This window comes from Meleagris gallopavo, chromosome 6, assembly GCF_000146605.3.
Source record: "Meleagris gallopavo isolate NT-WF06-2002-E0010 breed Aviagen turkey brand Nicholas breeding stock chromosome 6, Turkey_5.1, whole genome shotgun sequence".
NCBI classification, from domain to species: Eukaryota; Metazoa; Chordata; class Aves; order Galliformes; family Phasianidae; genus Meleagris; species Meleagris gallopavo.
Window position 1 is genome coordinate 44,161,985 of NC_015016.2, and position 26,659 is coordinate 44,188,643.

At 39.4% G+C, this 26,659-nt stretch overlaps 1 protein-coding gene across 24 annotated transcripts in view; it reads left to right on the forward strand.

Annotated features, from left to right (window-relative positions):
* ARPP21 (cAMP regulated phosphoprotein 21) overlaps positions 1-26,659 on the forward strand; it is a 185,815-nt gene that overhangs the window by 144,633 nt on the left and 14,523 nt on the right. For all 24 annotated transcript variants that reach the window (XM_010712996.3, XM_010712998.3, XM_019616627.2 and 21 more), the window contains one exon: positions 5,212-5,338. In XM_010712996.3, coding sequence (XP_010711298.1) covers positions 5,212-5,338 — 127 coding nt within the window. The remainder of the gene's footprint in view (positions 1-5,211; positions 5,339-26,659) is intronic.

Here is a 26,659-nt window from a genome sequence, read left to right on the forward strand (position 1 = left end):
GGCTGTCTCTTACAGAAAGCTAAGCAAAACCTTGGGAAATAGTTTCTCCATTGCAAGTTCCCTTAACAGCCTTACCAGTTCAGTTTGCCATGCTGCCCTTCCCCAGTTACAACACAACTTGACTGCGGCACTGACTTATTCCCAGTATGAATCTCTTATTACTCTTCTGGACTTAGATGCAACACTAGGCTGGTTTCAGATGCCAAGTCAGGTAGTCTGAGAGAGGCTTAAAACCAAAAAGAGTAAAAGGGGTAGTAATGCATGCAAACATTGTGATGCATTAATCAATGCAAAGTAATCAATGTAAAAGCACTTTTATATCTTGAATGTTTCTTTTGGATTTATACCAGTAAAAAGGAGGCTTGATTCTAATGGCTAATTAGTTCCCATAAACGCATTGCTTATGAGGTTCTAGTAGATTGGCTGTGGAGCCCTCTGTGCTGTCGGAAAATGGGAGCAACAAAAATTTGGGTAGAAGTACTGTGAGTATGAGCATTTCCTTTGTGGGCTGAAAGGAGAAGCAAAAGCTCTCCAAGCGTACAAACCCAAAGGTACTGTTTTTTATTATTAGCTTTTGTATCAAAGTTCAAGAAAATATGGCTGTACAACCGCGCTCTGAGATTCTGTATCAAAACAGAAGCAGACTTGAGTTCAGAAGAGCTTGCCTAAGAAGTGATGAGAGGACCCCTTATACATATTATGCTGCATCTTTCTTTACAGCTGTTCTTCAGTTTAACAGCCAAGTCATGATTTAATAACCTGAAAATAGCAATCTGTCTTTGTTCAGCCAGCTGGCAAAAAAACCCTTAGTCTGTGTTTGCTGAAAGAGACTTTTAGCAGTAAATTCCTATTTGCTTTCTGTATCACAAATAGCAATCATCTTCACTTTCTCAATTTTCTTCTCTGTCTGATGAATCTTCTGTAGCACTTAGGGGCTCGAGCGCTGCCAATAAGGGCCCACATTACTTTTTGGAAGCGTTCTGTCATTGGTAGTTGTCATTGCTCAACATTTGCTTCTTCTTGTTTCTGCCTCTGCAAATGAAGAGATGGGGAAAACTGTAAATACTGTGATAATGACAAGGCATGCACTCATTTAAGTTACTTCCACCTGTAGCTCTTTGGGAAAGTTGTACTGGCAAAGTGATATCCAAAAGTGAGATAGTAGGAATTCTTGGAGAGGCTGGGAGAAATAATACAGGTTGAAGGATTTTTCACCTGAATGAATTTTGTCATCATTAATTTGAGCTGGCTCTTTTCAGAATCCCACCTCCTAGAGACTCTGCAGCTGCCATGAGGCAAAATCTTTATTCATAGCATGGCTCCAGTGAGAGACATAAAAAAAGGTCGGGAGTTAATCTGAAGGCAGAATTCCTACATGTGGGTGGGTCTTAATGATCTGATAAATCGTATTGGTGGAAGTGCCTGCAGGTGTTGCACACGGGCCATTATTTTCTGTTACTATTCTTGCACTTGTTATGGAGAATGGAGGGAAGAGAGAAATGCTTAATGAAAGATGTAGTCCAGTCAGTAACTATACTGGAAATAAATGTTCCTCCATGCTTCAAGACATTATTGTGGTTTCTGTTGTCTTTTCTCCAATTTTAGGTAATCGTAGCTGCCATTAGCAATAGTGTCAGCATCACTAATCATCCGGGTGAAGGTGTTAATTCAAACCTAATTGAATATCAGCAATGCTTATGAGTTGGCAGAATCATGCTGTGAGTCAGCAGGGAGATAAGCTAGGAAAGTAAAAATCAGTCCAAAAGAAGTGTGGAATTGTATACCTACAACAAGAAAATAAACAATGTACCTAATAATTTAAAGGAAGCTGTTAGAGAATAGTCTGAGAGACCTAGGCTAACAAAGGGCTTTTGAACTGTAGGTGGATGGAACAAAGCAGAAAGCCAGTGCTGTGTTGAGTCATTGCCCATCATGTAGAGACATAGCATAATGAAAGGAGAAAAAATGATGGTGGTTCATGGCTATGGGTGTCTTGGAAGCAATGTGCCTGCTCCTGTTGCAGATTAAGTTAAATAAAAAAGACTAAACGCAGACATGTATGAATGGTCAGCATCCAAATAAAGAGGAGATTCACCTTGAGAATGTCTCCAATGGAAATGATCACTTGTCAAATATTTTAAGGGTAATTATTACAGAGAGGGGATTTTTTTCTACATCAACAATTAAGACAATGGAGTAAAATCTATTGGCTAGAAAAGACAGCATCTTCTTAGATTATGGTCTCAGATGTGTGAGCTTTTTTTAGGATAACCATATAGCTGAATTGATCTACTTGTCAGAACTTTTCAGTTCTGTAAATGATATATGCTATACTTGCTAAAATACATTATGCTTGCTAAAGGTTCTGGTTTAGACTGTATTCACATGGGAAAGTAATTCAAAAATAAGTTGACTTTTCAGTAGGCTTCAACAGAAAGGTAACATGTTTATTTGGAGAGAACATGAGCAATGTTAGTAGTAATGCTGATGTAATGAAAAACTGAAAAATTCAGAAGGGTCTGAGTAGACAGTGTAAGCAGTATTTACTTCCAGCTCCTCTAATTTCACTGTTCACTAATGTAATATCTAAAAGAACAAATAACTTGTCTCAACTGCTGAGGTATTGATGTACTCAAGATAAATGAAAATGGATCCTTCCAGACTCCTCAGTCACTGAAGACCTATTATATTCATGTTTATATTTTACACCAAGCCATTCTTTTAAGGCCTGGTCTCTTCTTTTCAGCTTGTGTGTGATTACTAGCAAATTCATCCATCAATCTTTATAAATTAAATGATTTTTTACCCAGTACTCCTACCACTAACGTCTTTCAGGGTGATAGATTACACTCTGAAAAGCTTCTAAATGGAGTATATAACAAATGTTTTAGATCCCAGTGAACTGAGAAGATGAGAGAAAACTCTTTCACTAATTCTGAAAGGTTAATGTGTGGTTAAAAAATAATAATTCCAAATACACTCAGAGTTTCAGTGTAAGTACAGATTCTGTAGATGTTCAACTATAAAGCTCACTTCAAAACTTATACTGTTTAGGCTGCATTTCAAAGCTTGTACCTACAGTCTCTTTCCATGAGAGACAATTCATACACACTCGTGTTTTCAAATATCTAGAGGTATGTCTGCACAAGGAAAATTAGGAAGCTTAAGGTAAATCAAATAAATTTAAATCCTTTGAAAGCTGCAGTCAAGACGAGTGGGAGTATTTCCAGAGAGGTTTAATATCCTTTAATGTGTAGCACAGTGTAATAAAAATAATAGTTATTTAAAAATTGAGATCTGTTCCTCTGTTTCAAGGCAGGATCAACTATTTTCAGTGACTTTACTAAGCTTGAGTCCTCTCACCTTGTTTAACTCTGCTATTTCTGTGTCTCGCTGAGAGCTATCCAGTTTCCACATGATGAGTTTAGTGTGATAAAATGGCCCAATCCCTTACTTACACTGTTTTGAGGTACCCTAAATGTCTGGGTCTACTTTCCTGATACCCTATGGCTTTTCTTTGCAGAGAAACAATTTAATTGTACTTTTTGCCTTTTTCACAAGTTTTGCTTTTGTTACTTTACTCTCCAAGAAAACAAATGACTCAACAGCTGTAGCCATTAGTTGTCACCTGTGTTGTCTGGAAGGAGGATAGTTCACAACATTTTCCAATCAAAACATTTGTGTCTTCTTCGTATGTGTTTGAATCTAGCTGATATCATATAGAGGAGAAAAACAAAAGCAAAAAAGCTCTGTGATTTCCATTGATGTAAGAGAAAAAAAGTAATTCTTGAAAAACAAATGGGAATTCAACTTCTTGATTGACAGGTGATATTAATTATCAGTCTGTATGTGGGTTTCACTTCAGCAACATCATCTAGTCCAGTTGTGTTTATCTCAATACTTTTTCCACTGCAGTTGTTGATTAGTGTTTGCTTGCCCAATTAGCCATCCATATCCTCTTCTCAGCTTTCAGATGTCCTTTCTGTATACAAAATTATGCACTTACCTTAACTTCACTAATATTTTTTTAATGGATAATTAAATAGTTCAACTTGAACAATTTGAATTTCAAATTTTGTGGATAATCAATTGTTCAACTCCTCCAGAGCCATTCCCTCCATGGAAATAAAAATGGCAAAAGTAGTCCTAAGATGTGCAAGAAAAAAACCAAAGGCATTTTGTATGATTTTGCAGAAGTGTCTGAGTAGGATAAATACTGCATGATTTATAAAGAAATGCTGATAGATGTGGTGGAAGTCATGAGGGAAGCATCACTGAAGCCTGCTTCCCTCTGCAGTTTGGTACCATAAGCTCTTGAACTTTGGTACCTGCAGAATCAACTGCAGCTGAAAATGAAAAATTTTGAGTGCTTTGAACTTGCCAGGGGTCAGTTGAAAACTGTTTAGCTCAGATGCCTCAGTAATGGCGATATAGCTAGTACAGGAAAAATCTTTAGCTCCAGTCACCCTCAGCCTTCATGTTCAGCTACATGATGAGGTGAAGTTGTACATGTTGTTCTGTAGTAACAATAGAAAAAAGAAGCCCCCTTAGCAGAACTTGCTGGATTGATGCCTACCCTTTGCTCCGGCAAGAAAACCACTATGACTGTTTTTGCACACCAACTATGAAAGAAGCTTAAAAGGGAAATGTTGACATAAGGATGTAGCTAATAAAAGTAGGAATTTAATAATAGCTTTGTACAAGTATCACAGGAGTATGCATTCTATCTTTCCTGCTATCTCACCTATATATTTTTTTACTCCAGTTTTGCTTCAAACTGTCCATGTCCTCCAGCATTCACTTTGTGGTTTAATATGCTCTCTCTGTGTATTATGTTGATATGAATGGTGTCACTTGCATTCATTTTTCTGCAGCATTTGATGTTTCACAGCGATTTCTTAAGGTTGTGTGTAGTTTTTTGCATATGCATCATGTATTTTTGTCTCCTCTCACTGCCACTTTTTTCCATCTATTTCTTAAAGCACCGGAGAGCAAACTGTGTAGCAGCCCTTTTCCTAGCAGAGCTGAAAGCAACCAGCAGTGCTTGAAGAGATGTGATGCAAATCTCTCCTCTTGATCAGTTATTGTTGACCTATTTACTTTAACTCATGCTGTTCTTCCTTTTTTTGTTTTGTTTTGTAAATCTAAAACACTAAAGAGTTTCAGAGTACATAGTTAGGTTCTGTTGTCTCTATTTCTCTCTCCCTGCAGATGCCAGTGTATTATTACCCATCTGGTCAGTACCCTACCTCAACAACTCAGCAGTACAGACCCATTGCCTCAGTTCAGTACAATGCACAGCGGAGTCAACAAATCCCACAGACTGCACAGCAAGCAGGTATTTACATCTGTTATTCATTTCTCCATCTACTCACAGCGCCTTTTGCTTATGAAACTTATTGGTTGTGTTTTAATTGTGAATTGAAAAATAGTGGAGAAAGTTGGTTGCTGTTTTCTTTGAAAATATGTTGAAAATTGAGAAACTCTTTGCTTGGAGATACCAAGCAATGGAAGAATGGAGATTGCATTCTCCACCACTGCTGTCCTGTATGCAGTGCCATATCCTTGGTGTTCCACATGACAGGGGCACAGGGAGAACACAAGCAATCACAATACATCTTCAAGGCACGGTTTTACCTTTCATCATTCAAACTCCACAAAGCATTTGTCAAATGACATGTTTCAGCCCCATGCCAAAGATCTGTAGCAGCGCAGACCAAGTTGGTGCTTGGTTGTGTTTGTCTTGGTTGTGCTCTACCATCTTCTGCTGTACCTGGGCCTGGGAAGCAGTGAGGTGGTCCTTGAGGTTGGGGCCAGAGGGAGCAGTTCTACAGGAATGTCCGGCTGGAAGGGGGGCCGTTACACTGTAAGAGAGTGAGTAGCAGGTCTCACAGTGAACCGGTCTCTTTTCCTGCTGTGTCATGCTACTCCTGATGACACCAGAGTAAGAGAGACATAGGCAGAGATGGGTAGGTGCATGCTGGGGAGGGCAGGGGTTATGCCTGTGGAAGAGTCCTTGCATTTCAAACGAATAAACAGCTCTTCTGGCTTTGGAGGTGTTTGTTTAAGTCATCAGTTGTCTGTTTCTTTAGTGGAAACCTTCACTCACGTAATGTCTCTAATAGTAACCCCAAGGAGGTGGTGCTGCTTCCTGGTAGGGCTTGCAATTACAGACATGCCGGGTAGGGTAAAGCATTCGTCTTTCTGCCTGAGTTTGACAGAAACTCCTCTGAATGGCATAGCAGGTTCCTGCAAAGGCATTGATAGGAAAGCCTTTTAAGATGCAAGTCAAGAACCCAGACACAAGATGTGAACAAGACTTACAGGGTCATCCAGCCTGTCACCCTGTCTTTGTAATGTGACTGCTGGCAATTTTGTTCATGTTCTCTCAGGCGCTTACGGAAACAAAGACACAGCAAACACAGCTATAACTAAGCAACTGATTACTCTTTTTTTTTTTAAAGCTGCTCTATGCTTTAATAAAAATGATGTTGTTTTGGATGGTAATTGTGGTGGCTATCAGTGTCTGCTTTCCTAACTTTCTATTTCTACATTCCTGAGAAAGGAGGTGAGATATTGCACAAAGGTCATCTGTCTCTTGTAGCTTCTCATGCCTGGCGGTCTGGCACCATATTTATTATCTCAATATAGTGGATCTTTGAACCCAAATACAAATCAACTTAAAAGACATCTGGCTTTGCTATGTTATTATGAAAGCATATTTATCAGTTTAATGCTGCATCTGTAGCATAGTGGGGCTTATAGTAAATGAAGGGCAAAGAAGATTTTCTGAAATGCTTAAGTGATGTTCTGGAGACAATTCAGCTCTTTGATCTTGAGGTTGTCATAATTTTAAAGATATATTGTAGCACAGTAGCCATTACATTTGAGTACAGACAGTGCAGAGATGCAAATACAAATTTTGTTTCTGTTGACTGCATCATTTTCTGTGGATGTTTGGAAAATGTGAATCAAGGAGACTGTAAAATCTCTGGCGCATCAGTCTTTTCCTGCTATTCACTCTTTCAGCTGCCTGCTCACTTGGAAACATTATTCTTATCTCGTTTCAAAATGAAAACATTTTGACTACGGTTTAGACTCCCTGCTGTGGCAATTGCAAGCGTTTAGCTATTCTCAAATCTTGAGACTTGACTGGGAACAAATTCCTCAAGCTGCTTCATCCCTTTGTGCTCAGATACATCTTGTCTGAGCATATGACAGGCATTCCAGGAAGCAGCTTGAAGGTTCCTACATATCTTTTCCTTGAGATATGATGCAAGGATCAATTCATGAAGGTAGGCTCCTGAGCTGGGTCAGCTTGGATGTGCACCAGGATGGAGATGTTATCCCCCTTGTGCCATCAGGATATGGTTGCTGTTGTGGCTCAGTACTGCTCCATGTCTCCAAAGAAAAGGAACAACAGCCTACAGCAAAGTGAATTCCATCCTATGTTTCTGGTGTTTTGTTTAGTTTTGTAAATCTCTTCTTCCCCTTTTCTCCTGTTTGTACACACATAACTTGAAATTTTGACTGGAATCTGGGAAGTTACTGAGTATCTGCAGACATAGTTTTAGCTGAGCCAATACAGATTGTGTTACCAACTTCGTAATGTTAAAAGTTGCTTCTGTGGCAGGAATTGGAGAGTGTCAGGAGCACATTAGGTCTGTTAAATGGTGGTGACATTCATGGTCATAGTTGATCACTGAAAGGATATGAAGTGATCACTGAAATTTCAGTGGTCGGGTGTCCAGGGATGGACACTTGCATACTGCAGATAACTGGTAGCTTCTGCTGTGTATTTGTGGCATGTTTCTCCTTCAAGCCACTGACTTTTATGTGCCTTCAAAAGAAACATCATGTCCTCTCAGCTTCCATCTGTCAAACCTGATAGAAAGTAGACACTGAGCAAAGTTACTCTGGGGGTTATTTGAGGAAGGTAATCACACAAATTTTTCCTTCAGAAACCACGCTAGGAAAACATAAGAAAGAAAAACACTTCTAAACCTTCCTAGAAATGTGTACTTGATTGGAAAATAGCAACTGCAGACTGAGTATTTCAGACCACCATTTCCGTACTGTGCTCCGGAACAGCGGGGAGCAGGTCGTGCTTGTGCTGGAGGTGACTAGGGATGGCAAAAGGGAGATGTAACAGAGAACAGAGTTGGTGAAACAGAGCACAGGTAGAGGGTATTGATGATGGGAAGGGGGAACAGCTGGGAAAGAGGCAAGCAAAAAGCTGATTTTAGGAATGATTTCTATGAGGAGCTCACGTTGCTCATGGCTGAAGTGCAGGTAGGCCCTCCCAAAGCCAGGCTGGCTGCCTGGGCTTATTGACTGCTCACATGGCATTATCAGTCTGGAAAAATGCTTTATTAAATATAAAGTTTGCCTTCTTGAAGGGGCTTTTGGAAGCTTTCAAAGCACCAGTTGGGAGCTTGGATTTTGGTTTTCCCACTTTGGGCCTCAGAGATCAAAGTTTGATCTAATGCCAGCAATTTGTTTTCATTTTTCTTAGAAAAGGTCTTTTCAAGAGCAGAGCGATATTGATGACTTTTATAGCAAGCAGATGAAGTAAAATATCAGTGCAGCATCTGTAGTGGCTAAGGGTGTCTGTATTCTCTCATGGTTCTGGAAGGAGAGCAATATTAAGTTAAAATGGCTCCAAGGCAGAAAAAAAGATGAGCTCACCTAATATTAGATTAGAGCTCTGACAGCAATCAATTATTTGGAGAGAAGGATGAGAACTTCTTATTTACTTTTTTTTTTTTTTTTTTTAAGGCTTGCATGAGAAGTGACACAATTCCTAGCAGAAGCATGTTGCCCATGAAGATTTTTACTTTCACATTTGTTTCTATTCAGGACACAGTCAAAAATGTAGTATTTGATGTTTTGGTAGCATATTGCATGAGCAGATGGATACGTGCCATCATAACTCTTCTTCATTGTGCATCTTCTGCACTATTCTACTATCCAGTTCTGTGCATTGTGCAGTGATTCCATATATTGTCTGAGTCAAGACAGGATGCCACACCAGGGCATGCACAGAGCATGTTAGGTGGATTTTGTTCAGAGGACTGTTCTCAAAAGCAGTATGCTTCTTTTTTTCAGACTGTGCACGTATCTTGCTATTAGCATATCAGCATGTTCAATACTTCCCAATGCCCAGTTCTGTGAAAGCATGAAGTAAATAATATTATTGTATTCTCATCTAGCTGTACTCTATAAATTGCACCTCTAACATCATCAGTGTTTCCTTCTTCAGCCAGTTACCTTTATGTTGGTGGTCTTGAAAGCATTAAATCCTAGTTACTGTGGTTGAATAAAAAATAGAGATATATTGATGACAAGTCAGTAATGATTTGCGTTTTACCATGGTAGAAGAAATCAGCAATAGCCTATCTTATGTCCGTGTGTCTGTATTTACTTTCATTACAGTAAGTGCTCTGCACTTAGAGGATTTTTCATCTTTTAAGTGCTTCATAAAGATGAGAGGGATAAGTACATGAGTATTACTTTGGGATATATAACTGTTATTGCTGTTCATCAATGAACAAGCTGCAACAAATTATGTGATTTTTTTTTTTCCTACTTTGATTCATTATTGTGTGTCTGTCTCACATGTTCCAGATAATTTCAGAGCACTACATAAATTTTATGGATAAAATCATGTTTAGATTTTGTTTGGACTATAAAACTGAAAGGCAGTTAGCTTGGTTTGTCACACAGTTGTGTGATTAAAACATGTGGCATGTGTTTTACATTGGCAATGAAGATCTTCTACTAAGGAAATTAAAGCTAAAGCTTTTAGCATTTGGTTGAAATATTTTTTCAGCCAAAAGTTTGCACTGTCATATATCCAGAGAAAATAAGATGATATTCAGCATAACTGGCTGGTCTGTAGTTCCTTCAGTCAATATAGTGGTTTTAGGATTTTTGGTATGTTTGAGAATCAACAGATGTTTCCTTTATAACTTGTTTCAGTGTCCAGATAGCACTGGTATGCTCAGATTTCATAGGAGATCTATACTTTGTCCTAAAAGCAGAGCAATTCATTATGTACAGTTGTATCTTTGACAAAAAGAAGATGTTGTGTGAGGAAAGGATGTGTCTGAACACTGTCCAGATGCAGAATCTCTTCTTAGCAAGTGTGCGTGGATATTGTGTCAACAGCAAGTGTTGGTCACAGAGGACAATTAATATTTCTGATGAAAGACTGTTAGTGGGCTTCACAGCTTTCCAGTAAGAAAAAAAGAGGTAAATGCATCTTTCATGCATCTCCAAAGCAAATTTTAAGTAAAGACAAAATGTACCTTAACAAAATCCATAAATTTGCTTAACTACAGAGTCGAATTGACAATGAAATACTGACTTTTTGTTTAATTTAAACTTTTTGGTGTCAATGTAGTGAAGAGTGCTATGTTCAAATCTCCTCCATCTTTTTTGTCTTCCAAAAGCATATGTCACTGTAAACTGATACTGAGAAGGAAAAAAAAGTGGGGGAAGGGTAATGTGCAGCACTAGGAAAAAAAAATTGGTTTGTTATGATGGTCATTACAGAACATTATAAAGAAAGATTATAGCTTACTACTTTCATTAGCAGCCTGACAGGAGCTCATGGTCCATGACAGATTTGTTTGCATAATTCCACCAATAATTTCTGTGCTTATATAAACATAAACAACTTCAAATTTTAAGTATCTAATTATCTAAAGAAGCTGTTTTTCCAACAGTAATTGCTAACTGCACTGCTGGAAGAGATTTGTACGGAAGGTGTCCATCTGTATTGAATAACCAGAATTGCAAATGCTGTATTTTTTCAGCAGACACTGCTTTTGTTGAGCAGCATTCTCTCATTTTAACAGAATTGTGACAGGAGCAGGACAGACAGAGCTCTACTGTTTTAGATACTTAAATGTAGTGCTGGAGCCAAATCATTCAGGCATTCCTCTGATGTGAGAATTCCACATGCTTTGGCCTGCCCAAGGAGGTCTTATATTTTTCACTGATGGGAGAATGATCACCAGGATCTCTGCTATTCTGCAGTGTTCTCTACCTTTCCTGCATTGCTTCCCTTAGGTAGATGAAAGAGGAGTCTGAAGGAATTACTGCATTTAGGACCCGTCAGGAGGTAGCTGGGTGAGATAAAAAGTTTTGAAATTTCTAGTCTTAGAAGCACTGAGTGAAATTGTCCTTCAGACACTAAGCAATAATGGTGCACCAATAGCTGACAAGCGTCTAGTTTTACAGAATAACTGTAATTTAAATTAGTAGCAGAATGAGTACCACTAAACTCCCTCTAGCATTCTGGTTCTTGAAAATTAAAAGGCAGAATAACTTCCACTGAACAGCTTTGCTCCTTTTCAAATGCCTCATGTGTTCAGCATTCACACTAAGAGGGAGGAAATACTGAGGGAAGAGAACCCTGGTAAACTGAAATTTGTATGTATCTTAAGACAGGCATTTTGGGGTTTTTCTTTCAAATTTTTGTTCAACTTTCCTAGTTCTAGTTAAAATCTAAGTTATTTCTGATAGTATTCCTAGAGTTTCAGACTAAAATATATATATATAACTGAATAAGTATGTATTAATGTCATACTTGTTAATAAGCAGGAGTAAGCAGTGAGAGAAAAGATTTCTAGCAGCATTGTGCAGTGAGTAGGACACTAAAACATCCCTTGCAAAAAATTGCAGAGGCCATGCTAAGATATAGGGAGCACTCGGAGGTATTAAACAGTGCCTACAAAGAATCTTTGTATTTCTGTCTTTTCTTTGCCAGAAAGTCATACATCATCTCTATGGCTAATTCTGTGTTCTATCAATGCACAGTGCTTCCACTTCTTCTGATGAAATTTTCCAGCTCTGAATAATTGTGAGGTTTATGTTTGTAGCCCTTTACAGCAAAGGATTTCATATTCTCTTAATAATTCTTTTCTTTTGCCAATTCCTCTCCCCATTGCTAGAATGAGTGGAACACCACCACTGTCAGAACTGCTCATGTGGGAGGTGGAGGACATCTCCAGTGCTGCTTCAGGCATGCTGTTTACAGTAGGTCTGTAGACTGTGGGGCTCAAAAGAGGGGTGTGCAAGCGTGAGCTGCCTGAAAGAAAGGCCACAGTGTCTTCTGTGGTAGTGGAGAGGAGTTAAAAAGTGATTATCCCATGAGCGGAAGCAGTGTTTTGGTGACCAGTCCTCCTGATGTATGAAAAGCTGCCAGTGACTTTACCTAGATTTTGTTTAGTCTTTAGTTATAGTCAGTTACTGTTTGCATAAGCCAGCTGCAAGAACGTGGCCCTCTGCAAGGCCACGTGCAAGGCCATTTTCTTTTTGGTTTACCACCACGTAGACTGGATGTGTTGTTAAATTATGGTCTTAATTGCCAGTGACGGGAAGTGAGGCTCATGCTGTGGGAGTGTGAATGAGTCAAACTCTTTAGAGCATCCCCAAACACGGGAGCTGATTTCCTCAGTGACAGGCAAGGATGTGTGGTGCCTCTCCCAACACTTCTCCAGCTCTTCCCCAGGTCCTGCTCATCTTTGCAGTGTGCTCATTATTCACCAGAGCAGGGAGCATTCCTGCAGCGGGAGCTAATTGTAATGCATGAGGGCTAGGAGCTGTCATTGTTATTGGGCACAAAATAAAAAAATTGAATTTGCTGTCTGAGTGTCTGGTTCTAACAACAGCTTGATTATTTCTGTTATTACTAGTGATACATGGTCCCTGCTGAGGTTTCACTTTCAGTGGGTATCTCTGGCATTTATCATTATGAACGATAAGGATAAACTCATGTTTTCTTGCTGCAGATTGTGGTGAAGACTCCCTCATGGCTAATGGGATAGAGATTGAGAAGGGAAAGTGGCAATTCTTTACGCAGCCTTTGCTGCCAGTCTTGAGATCTAGCTATGAATACAAGTCATTTTACATAAATTCACTCCAGAACTAACATGGCCTATGCTAAGTGATCAGTGCTACTCAGACCTGCTTTTCCTGCTTTTGTTTATGAGCTGTTGGTGAGAGATGACTATATCCTCATCAGGAATCTTATTTTCAGGATGGAGAGACAAGTACATTACTCAGTGTGTTGAACAAAAATTCATTTTTACAAAAATGCTCTTTTTAACCTAAATGTTTCCACAGTGTGAAAGTTTGAATCCCTAAGCCAACCTTACCTGGATAATGGGAAATTAAGTGAACTTTTATGCCAGCTTGTCTGTAAGAGTTAAGATTATAAGTATTTTAACACAGATTTTTCTTTAGGCTTGTTTTCAATTTGATTTTTATTTTCAGCGTAGCACCCAGGATCCCAGTGTCTTGGTAAAAGACAGTCTTTTGTCTACCATCACACCAGTGCTTAAGGAAAGGGAAAGGCCACTCTGTCTAATAATGATTATTGTACTTTAGCAGTGCTTAGGAGCCAGAGCTAGCCTTGAGAGCTCTCTTTGCTAAGAACCGTGCATATCAATATGAAGAGTTTTTTTTCACCCTTGAGATGCAGCAAAGAATATGCATCCAGGACTAAAGGAATATTAAGGTAGGTCTCGGCCTTCTAATTCCAGGCAGTTAGCTGTCTCTAAAAATGTTCATTTTCTTAGATAAAGAAAGAAAGAAAATGCTTCTACAGTCACAGCTGTTCATTCATTCACTGCCTATTCACTGTCTGTGAAATGTTGAGCACCTAGGATTTCCACTGAATAATGAAAATGGTAATTAGCTGTTGGGATCGTGCATGTAGGATTATGTGTGCTGTCTTTAACAGTACTGTTCAAAGCAAGTCATGTTTTTACAAGTGTTTGAATTTCTCGTCGTATTTAATTTTTTTATTGCTTGCCTATACAAAAAAACCCACAGCCGTAACATATTGAGTGGACTTCCCATGCAAACAAAAGTAGTCCCACCCAGTTTTACGTGACTTGGGCAAAGCAAATCATGTTGGAATTAAGTCCTTCTGGAACATCTTAGCCCAGAGTAGTTATTTTAAAAAAGCTACCATTTGTAAGCAAGCACGTTTACGTAGGTCACTCCAGAAGTAATGCCTTCTATTTATTTCCATGGAAGCTGCAACAGATACAAAGAACATAGTAATACCATTTGATAAATGAAGCAAATTCTTGGCTACAAAACACTATTTTTCAACATAGTCACCACCATTAGCTATGTATTTTTGCCAGCAGTGAACAAGAGCCTGTGTGCTGTGCTCATAAAAATCTGCACCAATAGAGGTGACCCAGTGTTGTTGTCGCCACTGCTGAAGAGTACCACCCACCTCCTCTCTGTGCTCACATCCCACTGTTTGGTCTCCATAAACACTTAGCAAGCGTCAGTAAACATCAGTGGGTGGAGTATTTTCCACATGGAGGGATGTGGTGACACACATTTGCTTCATCTGCACTTCCATAGCAGACACCATTTGGTCAGACTGCCCCTCTGCTGTCATCTCTCACACATCAACGACATGTAATGGCATACTGGTGGGAAGGTTCAACCCCTGCTGCCATACGACCAGCATCCACCCCTGATGTTGTAATCCAACACAATAAAACAGGAGACATTACTTTCGGAGCAGCTTTGGTGTACCTTTGGCCCTGTTCGGTTATAAATGATTCAGACCAAAAAAAAAAAGTTAAAATGAAGCATCTCTCTGAAAGCTCTTAGTCCCGTGGCATTAAAAAGTGCAGGGTTGTCTGAGCAAGCAGATATTTAGGCTACATATATGCACTTTTTGCCAGCCTGTGTTATCAACACAATTTATACACTTCAGCACTGTCCTCAGGACTTCCAAGAAGCATGCTGATAAAAACATAATGTCTTCAATAGCATCTGCTCAGTATTGTTGGATTGCCATTTTGCTCGTTGTTGAGAGCTGCCTTTCAGCAGATAGTGAGTCTGTAGGAGTGCAGAAGACTGGATTTTTTACAGGTCCTTCCAAAGAACCTTCAAAAATTAAATTTTTAAGGTTGCCAAGTGCCACTTTATGGATTAAGCAAAGGAGAGGAAATGTATTAATTTGAAGAAACTTCAAAATGATTGCTGCGTTAATAGTTCATATCAAACAGCAATTTTAATTCCATTTTCACTGAAGAATATAAAGCAATTAATCTTTTGTGGCACATTGTGAAAAATAAGGGCTTAAACAGAATCTCAGCTGAGGCTGTTTCTTCACTTAACCTTGAGCTGGGCAACAAACAATTATAAATGCAGCTACGTTGCGAGGCAAAAGTAATCTGGTGAAATATAATTATATGATGTAATAAGGGAATTAGAAATCTGAATTAGGTTTCCTGCTGTTCTTTGTTCTAGAAAAGCATGAATTTGACTGTGATTTGTATGTAAAAGAGAGGAGTTGGATTTTTACAGAGCACCTTCTATACCCAAGTTATCACCAGATGATGAGCTATCTATAAGTATTGCAGTGCTGGTGCAGAAAAACACTACTGTGCTCTCTCAATTACAGCTCATGTAGAACATAGCATGATAGGGTTTGTATTATGGAGAGAGAAAGTGATGTCCGAGGTGCATGCATGTCTTAACAGCTTTGAAATAATCTGCTCTTGACCCTGTGTCATCAGTGCCACCTTCCATGAAATTGTCAGTGATACCATCCATGTTCCATACACAGCAAGCTCCATTCTGGTGAGTTGCTGACAGGTGCTATTTGACATCACAAATTGCACCTCTGTGCCTTGCAGCTCCCATACATGCTTTATGTGTCCCAAAGCAGTGCTACTAACCTCATTTCACCTTGAGACTTCTAACAACTCAGTGAAAGTCAGTTAATGAAAGTATCGATTAAAAGTGTATGCTATGGGTCGTCAGCTTGTCACAGAGCTTTGTCAAGGATGCTCTGATAGTCAGAGGTAAAGGGTGTTGAAAGAAAATGAAGGAAGTGAAGCTCTTCTAGAAAGCAAGTCTCAACATATTGATGCAGTGGAGTAATAGACAGGAGCCATCCAATCTCCTGGCTAGCTCCGTAATGATAAGAAGCCACAAGACACTTCCTGTCAGTCTTCTACAGGCTGTTCTCTTTCTATGTGATAGCCATAAGAAACAATACTTGTTTGTTGTCCGTGCTGAAGAAAAAAAGTTGCAGTGTTTTGCTTGAGAAAAATCTCCATTGCGCTTCTCTGCTTGAAAGTGCTGTAGTCCTCACTGTTTACTTCTGCCTTTCATTGATGCCAAAGTAGCAGTGACAGACACCCCAGCATCGCAGGCCTCAGTAGATGCTGGTGACTGTTGACTTGTACCCAGCAGCTCTGAACCAGGAACAGGATAACTCAAGGTCCAAGTGGAGCAGCAGCTGGGGATGCCATGGGAGGGCTCTGCTGCTTGCACGTACTGAGTGTGTCTGTGTCACGGTGCCTCAAACATGGCCTATGAACAGAGGGCAGGTGTAGCTTTTGACCTGTAACTACTTCCTAAATAATATGAAAGAAAGAAAGGCAGCTGTTGTTGATTAAAAAATAAAAGAAAGACAACCACAGCTGATGAGAGAAAAAATCCAATATTCTCTCTTCAGCAGTGACAGAATAGCAGCAGTTCAGCAGAATAGCAGAACAGTCAGGCACATGGTCACCTTTCCTCAGAAACCCTCCTGCCTGTAGACAGTTTGCAGCAGAGGTACTTCTTGCCTCCATACTTAGAAACCTTCCGTGATTTTTCCCTCTGAATTTAGTTGCTTTTTTGAGCCTGTGTAAATTTTCTAATATCCGTAGTACTTCAGGAAAAGACACTTTGCTGTTTAGCTACATTCTGTACAGAGAATTACCTCCTTTTGGGACTTTTTTGTTGGACCTACCCTTAGACTACATTTGCTGTCCCTTAATTCTTGTGTTGAAAGGGACGATTGAACAGTCGTGCTGTAGTCAAAGACTGTTTTTGTGCCTGTCATGGTCTTACTGTCCTTACAGTCTCCTTTCAGTCAGTGGTAATAACAGTATTTTTGTTTCTATAGCACACAGATCTGAACATTTATCATTGTTTAAAGGAAAAGGTAGGTTTGTTCTTGTCTGCTTACAGTCTAAACCAAAATCTACTTTTCTTGCAGTCCTGGGACAGCACTAAGGTTGACTATCTTATGGTGCTTTTATCCATTATATCCAGGTGTTGATAGTCCACTATATCGTGGGTAAAAAGTAAGCTGAAGAGATTTCTGAGTTTTATAAAATGTGAAAAAGAAATGTAATGCCTGAATTGCACACGCACTCCTTATTTCCTCTCTGCAAATTTGGGACTAGCTGAATGGCTACACAAGCTAACAGAGTATGCTTCAATTGGACAGAACTTAATAAAAGGAGCTTGTACATGTACATGTAGCTTGTACATGTGCATTACTTTTTTTTCTCCCTCCTTTTCTCCCTCCTGGAGTATTTACTTGCCATGTTATAAGAGAGAAAGTGGAAGTGCAGAGCTGTTTGTTTTTATTAGGAGTTGTTTTAGTCAGGTAATAGGTGTGTGGTTGGGCTAAGACTTTTTAGTCTTAAAAAAAAAAAACCAACACAAGTTTTCTGACCAACTTGAAGCATGAGGAGGGCACAATTAATTTGATTTCTGCTCTTCCTACTCAGTCTTTATTAATGTAAGTTTACAGTGGTGGTTGAAATGCATTAGACATCTTATTTGTGCTACAGCATGGCCCACTGTGTAAATATGGAATGATATGATCTATTGGAGCAACGGATGTAGACATGTGAAAGTATGATTTACCTTAGAGAGCTGCTTCTGATTGACTAGCAAAATGCCACCTCCAAGCAGGCCATAATTAATCAGCAAGAGCTCTTTTTCTGAATTTTCTCCTGTAAATGAACAGACTCAGTACATCCATCAAGTTGAAAATGAGAGGAAAAGCCCTGAGTCTCTGGCGAACCAAGTGGTTGTGTGCTGTGAAGCAATCCCAGCAGGGTGCTATGCTGAGTGATACCAACACGGGCTTTGAAAAGAAATGCTGAATTGCATATTTCTTACAGGATTACTGAAGTTTTAATACAGCAGGTGTGGCTTCTGAGTGCTGAAAAGGAAGCTGAGGTGAGGGCAGCGGCACAAAAAATAGGCTGGTAAACCTGTACCACTGTGTTTATATACATTGGTAGTTACTGCAATTGCTGTAATAATGCTGAGCTCACCAAGCCCAAAATTGAATGTCAGAGACTTGTGTTGGATATCCATTTTACCATTTTACAGCAGCATTAACATTTTTGTTAGTGTTTTCAAAATCATGAGGTCTGGACAGGAGTGAAAGAAGCAATAACCCATTTTTTTATAATATACTGTAGTAATTTGAAAACCTTACTAAGTTTTTATCATTAGAAATGTAATCTAGCTTGTTTTTCTTGTGTATTGTGATGCTGACAGACCTGTCACACTCTGCTGTTGTTGGAATGGGAAGAATGCTGGGGGATCCTGCTGTGCAGGTGGTTAATTGCACACTCAGTTTTAGTAAATGCAAGAATACCTAATTTGTATTCTTGTTCAGCAGTTTGGATTTAAGACTTTTATTTTAATCCTTGTAAGTCAAAGGAGGACTTCAGGCTATCTGTATTATTAGTCCAACGTCCAAGCAACTTACTGGCAGGGAAGGTAGGACCTCCAGGATGAAGAGAAACAAGTCAAGAATGCCTTGTTTCTCTTCTTCTGTGGGATGCTTAGGGAACTGCCTCAATCTTGCTGCACAGCAGATACTAAACATTTTTGGGGGGATTCTTATCAGCTTATTTTTTACCTTTGCTCAACAGGTGGCTATCAAAGCAACCTGTTACTGCCTAGTGTCCAAAGAAGGGCAGAACTAAGAAGACACTGAATCTGTTTCTTTTAAAACCAGGTTTCTTTAAACACTTGCATCTGATACAACGCACTGTGTCTTTTGGACTAGAAATGCAGCCTGTGAGCCTTTAGCATCCTCAGGAAGAATTCTGTGGCCTTAGAGAGTTGTCCCTTGTTGCATGAATGTGAGGGACTTCTAGTTCCAGCACCTTAGTGTTACTTAAGAAGTACTTCATGTTACGTGTTTGGGTTTTTTTTTTTGTTTGTTTGTTTGTTTTCCTTGAAAACAACTTTGTGAGATTAAGAACAGTCACTGTATAATAGGAAAGGCGATCTAAGCAAGAATTATTGAAATAGCCCTCCTAGTTTGGCTGCTTTCACATGAAAACCAGCCAGTGGATTATGTTTTGGTCCCAACTGATCAGCACCGAAGTTCTTAAAATCTTCAACATCTGTGCATTGTGACGAGAAGATAACGTTTATTTAGAGCTTTTTTGTCCATTTGTTTTTTGATGAGATTTGTGTCAACCTATTGCTTTCCAAAGAACATACTTTATAGCATTAATAAAAGACCTACACGTGTGACTTCTGAGTACGAGGAGTACGTGTGCGCAGGCATGTTATCCTTGTAGAATTAAACAAGGAAAGAAAACTTGCAGCTTGAAACACCAGCATACCTCAGAGTAGGAGGTTAACATTTGACAAGATAGTTCCCAGTGAGAATACCCTTTTGAGCTCCCTAGCAAAAGCAGATGCAGATTTAATTGAATCTTGGTTTTGAAATTCAAACTTTGGCTACTTAGTGTACTCCTCATGGGATTTTCCCCATGGATACAATGGATACATCTGGAGAAAATTGCTAGCAATGTATACTGATCTGTCTGTGCATGAGAATGTCTAGCACTATGTGAGGGTCAAGGTGAAGACTTTGCAAGCTGTCATGCTCAAATCCATTTTAAAGTCCTCCTGTGCTTCATAACATAGGAAATAGGAAGATGAGAAATTCTGATGGTGGTCACATTAGCAATTTACAGGGCAAATTCTGTTGCAGTATATATGATTATTATGTAATTAAATACTGCATCTTATTCATGTATGCATAAGTTGCTGGAATTAAGGTTTTAGGGTCTACTTTTGCATTGCCATACAGATTTCTGCATATTTAACCACACCACCCTGGTGCTCTCTGAGGCCATGTGGACACAAAACTGAACTGTTTTCAGTTTTAAAATGCTGGGAGTGTGACCCCTTAAGCCAATGAAGCTCTAGCCAAGCAATTCCTCATTTCTCATGCTTTTCAGTGCTTGACTTTCATTTTGAGTACTGCACATCTCTATACAGATGGCTGTATGCTTGGCTGTAGATGTATTTCTTAACCTGCCTTTAGGAGTAAATCTGCCTGCTCTTCTGCAAGCACAGAAATTCCTGTAGTCATGTGAAGGTAGGGAAAGTCCCATGATCTCACTGGGTTCTGGCGTAAAAGGAGGATTAATGTTTACATCAAACCTTAACTTTCTGCTGCCATGAGCTGACATTTTGGACAGGTGTATCTGCACAGACCATCCTGTCCAGTCTGATTTCGTATTTGTGTGCAGATCCTGGGGAAGAACAGCTTTATGTCCAAGAGTGTGTAAGGTGTTTAGTATTTCCACCTAGGCCACCTCAGCCTTAGTCTGAAAAGCAGATTGTTATCTACTGAGTTAGAATTGTATTTGTAATTCGACAGTACATGAAAATAGAGCCTTAACAAAGAGATACCAGTTATCTTTGCTTGAGCAATAGCATTGATCGCACAAAGGTGGGAAAGCTTTTGTTCGCTTGTTACAAAAGATTGTTATATTGACTTAACAGAAACAGAAAAATTGAATGTAATATGGGGGAATTTTGCTTTCATTAGAAGGGCAACACAGCAAAAAGGCCTATTACAGTTACCAGGCTGTAGAAGCAGGTGGTAAAATACTTATGTCTTTTTTGTGGTACTGTATTTACCGTTCATGGCAGCTTTCCACTGTATTAGGCCTGGGAAAAGTGCTGCTGTTTCCTTTGAAGAAAACTAGGGGACCTGATACAAATGGAGAATTTCCAGTTTTCACGATAACTTGCTGTTTGCATTACTATAGTTGATAAAGGCCTAAAGTAAAGCTGTGGGTGGGTACGATTGAACGTTTGGTTTTAAAAAACAAAGAAGAGAGGAGAGGAAATCTGTGCTTTACCAAGATACTGAGCAGTATAGAAAAAGAGTGGGTAAAGGGAGACAGAATGAGGAGCAGATTGTGTTCTCCGTTTACCCTTTTCCTTGCAAAGAGTCTTGAAATCATAAATCCAGCATGCTCACTGTGTTAGAAGATTGTCTGTTTTGTTCTGTAATAATAGTGTCTTGGAGACCCAGGAGTCCATCCCTGTTCGAGGATGTGTGGGAGGAATAAAACCAGGCATTCTCCACTGGCTTTTACTACCCAGGTTACTGGAGTGCTATGAGGGTTATTTCATTGCTTCAGAACAGCAAGCAAATGCAAATGATGAAGTAGGGTAGGGTAGTCTTGCGTCTCCTGTAATTGCCAAGCAACTCTGAATGACTTGGAAACTCTGGACTGTGATGATTACTGCTTCCTCCTGCTCAATTTGCAGTAGAGAGGGGAGAATTCATCCCCTGCTCAGAAATAAAAACTTGGCAGAATATTTCCGGTCTGTTGGTAAGAGATGCTGCAAAAAGGTTCCTTTGGTTGTTTAGCAAATGTACACCTGAAAAGTAGAGGGGGGAAAAAAAAGGAAGGGGAGGAAAGACTTCCTTTTTACAGCTTTTGATATTCAAGCTGCTGTTGCTGAAGAATGTTCCTGTCCTTCTCCTTTGCTTGAATTTAATTTCTGCCTTGTACTTCTATTAAGGGATGTAAAAATCATAATTACATTGTACTAAAGGAATTCTTTTACTGTGTGTTGAGCTTGTAATATTTTTGAATCCATATTTCCAGTAGCTAGCAATGAAAAAAACTATTAAGAGTAACAGTTACCTTACAAACATTTCAATTCCTACAAGTGTTTCTGAAGAATGATGGTGCTACAGAGCTGTAAATAAATGAAAGCAGTAGTGTACACTGATCTGTAATTTCTGTACTACCAAGAATTTCAGCTCAAGGAAAAAATCTTCCTTCCTCTAACTCTTAAGTGAGTTAAAAGAAAAAAAAGAAAAAGATAAGAAGGCAGGTTCAAAAAAGTTTCAAGCTCTTTTCTCCCAGTGCAATGTAGGAGAATTAGGAAAATAACTAGTAGGTTTTGACACTTTTGCATCTTTTCCAGCCCTTCAACTCTAGGGAATTTTTTTTACACAGCTTACTTTTTAGGTAACAATTTGTACATAGGCATTTTGTACCACTTCAATAACAGTGTCACTGGTGCTTTTTCATATGGAGCCTAACTACAGAAACCCACTTTTCTCAGATGTTTACTGGCATAAATTCAAGAAATGGCCAACTTTTTCTAAGAAGTTGCATGAACTCATTCTAGAAATACGCATTATGTCTGAGGTCTTCAGGTTTTAAGTAACGGGTATCACAGAAATGAATACTGATTATCATTTCTCGAGGGAGTGTTTTGGATTAAACAGAAGTTAAAAAATGCTCACCAGAAACAAACTGTTAAATGTGCATTATGTTTGGAGAAGAGCTGATTACTGTATAATTGCTGATAAACTTCTTTCGATCCACAGCAAGATGTAATTGCTTTGACCAAGCCATTAATTTCATTTGTTGCTGTTAATTTAGGAGCTGTAAAGAGACAGAGGCCAGCTTCCTAGTGTGTCAGAATGGGAGGACTGTACTGTTTGCTGTGTGGCTCTCAGCCTTGAGACAAAATCTCTTTAGAAAGGCAACTCCTGAAGCCCAGGCTATGAAGTCGTTCTCTGTGTGATCTGTGCTGCTAGTGCACTGTAAAGTGGAATTCAGCACAGAGTATCTTACAGTAAAATATTTTTTGATGCTTTTACAGTAATAAGACCTTGCTGTAGGAGGATGCTTTGGCACTGTGCTGTTTCTTTTCAGTGCTCCTCTGAGCTGTGGGAAGAACCTTGCTGTCACTGCAGACAGGACATACGAGCAGTAACTAGGTTCCTTTTCAGAAATGCTCGTGCAAATGCCTGCACGGATGCAGGGACCAAATATTGTATATTCCCCATTTTGTTCTGGGTATAAGCACAGCTAAGTCATGGAATCATGGCAGTGCTCGTGTCACTTTACCAATCTTGTCTATAGCCTTGCAGCAGCCAGGTTGTATGGGAGCTGTAGCCCGTAGGCCTGAAGCCTGTGGTTGTTCCACTGCCTACAGCCTGGAAGCAGGAAGGAGTTATTTTCAAGCTTCTGCATAAAAGGTAGCAGCTAAACTGCAACCTTCTGTACCAAATGTTTTTTCCAGATGCAATTTATAAATGCTTTGTATGTCAGCCCTAGCTGGGAAGTCCCAGCCACTCTCACCATTGCAACATTATCTTCCAGAAAGCCAACAAAAACACAGCTTTGATATGTTTCTTTAGGTGCTCAGATGCCATTGCATGTGAGGTATTATCATGAAAACCACATTATCAGAGTAATTCGGGGCCTTTGGGCATCTGATGTTGCCAATTGCCTTCACTTCTTGCTGGTATGTAATTTATCACTGGTGTGGCCTACCCTGCTAAAATGTGCCCTTTGTGGACAGAGGCGAAGCTAATATACGTTCAAAGTGTATTTGAATTGCTTCAATAAATCACAGCTGTCACTGTGAGCAATTTTATCACTTGCCAGCACAATATGTTATCTTCATACTTCACAGTCGTGATGCTATGCTGGACTTTCATTTGTGTAAATCATAATGCATCATAACTTATTTTATCAAATGGATTTGAGCAGCCTTGATATATATATATAAATGGAAACTTTTATTATTACAGCCTTGCCCTGTAAAGAAGACAGCACTTTAATGGATGTATTATAGTTACAGCCATTATCTGATTATAATTAATTAGCTTAAGAATGCTTGCATTTGTTTTTTATTTCGTAATTTTCATTCTTCCATGCAGTTTGTGTGGCTGGGGTAGCTTTACTTGTGGCTCCTTCTTCCACTCTACTGTGTAGATCTTCCACAGAGAGATCCAGATATGGTCTCTGCAGTGAGTAGGACGGTGAGGAAGTGCAGAAGCTTTCTTCCTTCATAGACTTTATTTGCTATCTATGCAGAATATCCACCAAAGTAATCAATTGCCTGGATAGAAAAAAGAAAAAAAAAGGCACACCTGTCATTGTAAGCTCTGGACAGACACAAGCTCATCCATCACTTCTTTCTCCTGCCAAAGCAGCAGATCATCTCAGCATGATCTGAGTCTGTGCAGGACCTTGCTGCTCCTTGGAAGGTGCCTGCAGCAAGAGCCTCTCCTTAGCTCTTTTTTCTTGGTGATGTTCTGGCATTAAATATGCCATTTTCAGGACAGGCAGTAAAGTGTATCCTTTTTATGGCCATGCCTAAAGTACCGGTGAATATTTATGAACCAATTTGCAGTGGCTTCTCTTGTGATGGAGAAAAAGTACATTTCTCTTAATTGATGTGGTGGCTTATTTCAGAATATGAAAACACGGTGTATAAATTAGGGTTTTTTTGTAATTAGAAAATTATTTTATTTCCTGCAGATCTTTTTGCTAGAAGGTAGAGACTGTATTCATCTGCTTTTTAGTTTGAAGAAGCTATACTAATTGTTTAAAATTGAAGAATGACGCTATTGTAAGGAAAGCTTATAGCTGCAGACTTAATACAGTGTCACGAGGAGCATTCTGAAGGTATGACTTACATTTGTCCTTTTCCATTTAGAGAAATTTGCGTTTATTCTCAAGGTTTGCAACTCAGAATGATCACTTGTTACTAAAGAACATTCTGCAGATGTGTTTACAGATCCTGTGATTTTCTCTTTTCAAAAATTTCTGCTACACAGACATTTTCAGCAAATTGGCTGGGCACATCAGCTACCACTTCAAAAAATGTGTGTTATAAATCTTACATGGAGAAACATTTCTGCTTCGTGGTTTGACTTCGTGCAGCCCTTGCAGAAGTATATGAAATCAGCTACCCCATCCAGAGGACATAAGCAGGAGACAACCATTTTAGCTGAAAGTAGACTTTGATGATGGTGCTGCATTAATTTCAGTCATTGTGTGGGAATGCATATGTCCATATATTTAGATAATTTATGAAAGTAGAGCAGCAAAAGATGGCATACACTTAAAATTCTATGAAAAAAACTGAGTTACCTTCCGTACCCACAGAAGACCTCTCTCTCCTGTCAGCTGAATCTCAGGATCTGGCAGTTGTCTCTAGGCAAGCACTGGAAAGCCTTTGCAAAACCCTTCCCAATTAATTTCAAAGAGCACATTTGTATCTGTTCGCTGGCCCTGACAATTTGCTGAAACCTGTGTTCTGAGACCAGTTCTCCAGTAGATGAGTCTCATTGTATCCTCTTCCTTGCCTTCCTGCCAGTACTGGCAGACGTCAGGCTGTGGGAATTCAGCCCTGCCCTTAGAGATGCTGACAGAAAAAATATCTTTTTCTTGGCTCAGAGTAGGTTCTTCAGCCAACTGGAAATTCTGCAAAGCTCTGTGCACAACTCTTAACAAATTCAGTACCTAGAGGTCTCTTTGTAGTATATATTATTATATTGAAGATCAGCTTTCTTTCCATTGACTTTATCCAGGACACGTATAGCACTTTTCAGCACTGCTGGACTGAAGCATGTCTCGTGAAGAAGTCGCCCCTCAATTCCTTATTCTACAGATGGGAAAACTAATACACAGAAAGAAGTAATGCATTTGGAGTGTACTATATTGTAAGCAAGCAAAAACTATCAATATTTATCATGTTTGGAAGGAAAAAATCCTGTTGCTGCCTCAGAAGCCACGCACCCAGACTGTCTTCAATCTTTATGCTGAGCTGAAGACTCCATATGTGTTTGATCTGTGCATTTTCCATTGCTCTGAATGTATAGTAGCATCAACCACGATTGCAGACCTTGCACATAACTTCTCAGTATTCATGGCAGCTCTGCCACAAAGATTTCTGAGAGCCAGCATCTCCCTAGTGAGGTCTACAGAAAACAAAGCACAAATATTCCAGATTCTTTTCTATATTTAATGTGTGCCATGCTTCCTTTTTGACTAATGAAATTAAATCTTGCGTGCTTTACGGTTGCACAATTGCAGATACCTTGAGAGGAGAGGCAGGGCTCAGAGCTGATCCAGTGGGTTTCACATACCTAGGCTAGTAAGGTGCTTTTGCTTGACAGACCACCTTCTCAAGCTGTTGCACTGGTTGGGTTAACCAAAATATCCTTTCACAATGATAACCCCAGACCAGCTCTAGCAGCAGTCTGCCTGTTTCCCAAGCACCACTGTCAATCTCTTGGACAACTCGATCTATTGAGTCTCAGGAACAAGTTTTAAAACCAGAAAGTCTCTTCTGAAGCCACCTCCATCCTTCCTCTGCCTTTTCACTCTCCTGTTCCCTTTGGACCAAGATTTCTTCTCTGCAGAAGAATCGCATCTGTTGATTTCTTATGTGGATACACAATGAGCTTGTGCGTCCAGTTGTTAATCCTCACACTTTCAAGTGTCATAAAACCCCTTTTAGAGAAAAAAAGAAAAAGGTGAAAGCTTTCATGTGCTGTACCTTCCTCTCTTTTTTTTCTATTAATATTGTTCATCTTGTTCTGCCCACACAACACAGGAATTGAAATTGCATTTGCCTGTGATAGGCATGATTTGCAGGTTTATCTGCCTGATCAGCCAAATGAGTTTATTTAAATGCATGATTTTGCAGATTCCTCAACCAAGAAAAATAAAAGCCTCGAATTCCTGTGAAGTGCATCTCTTTTCTCCCAAAATGGCAAACCAAGAAA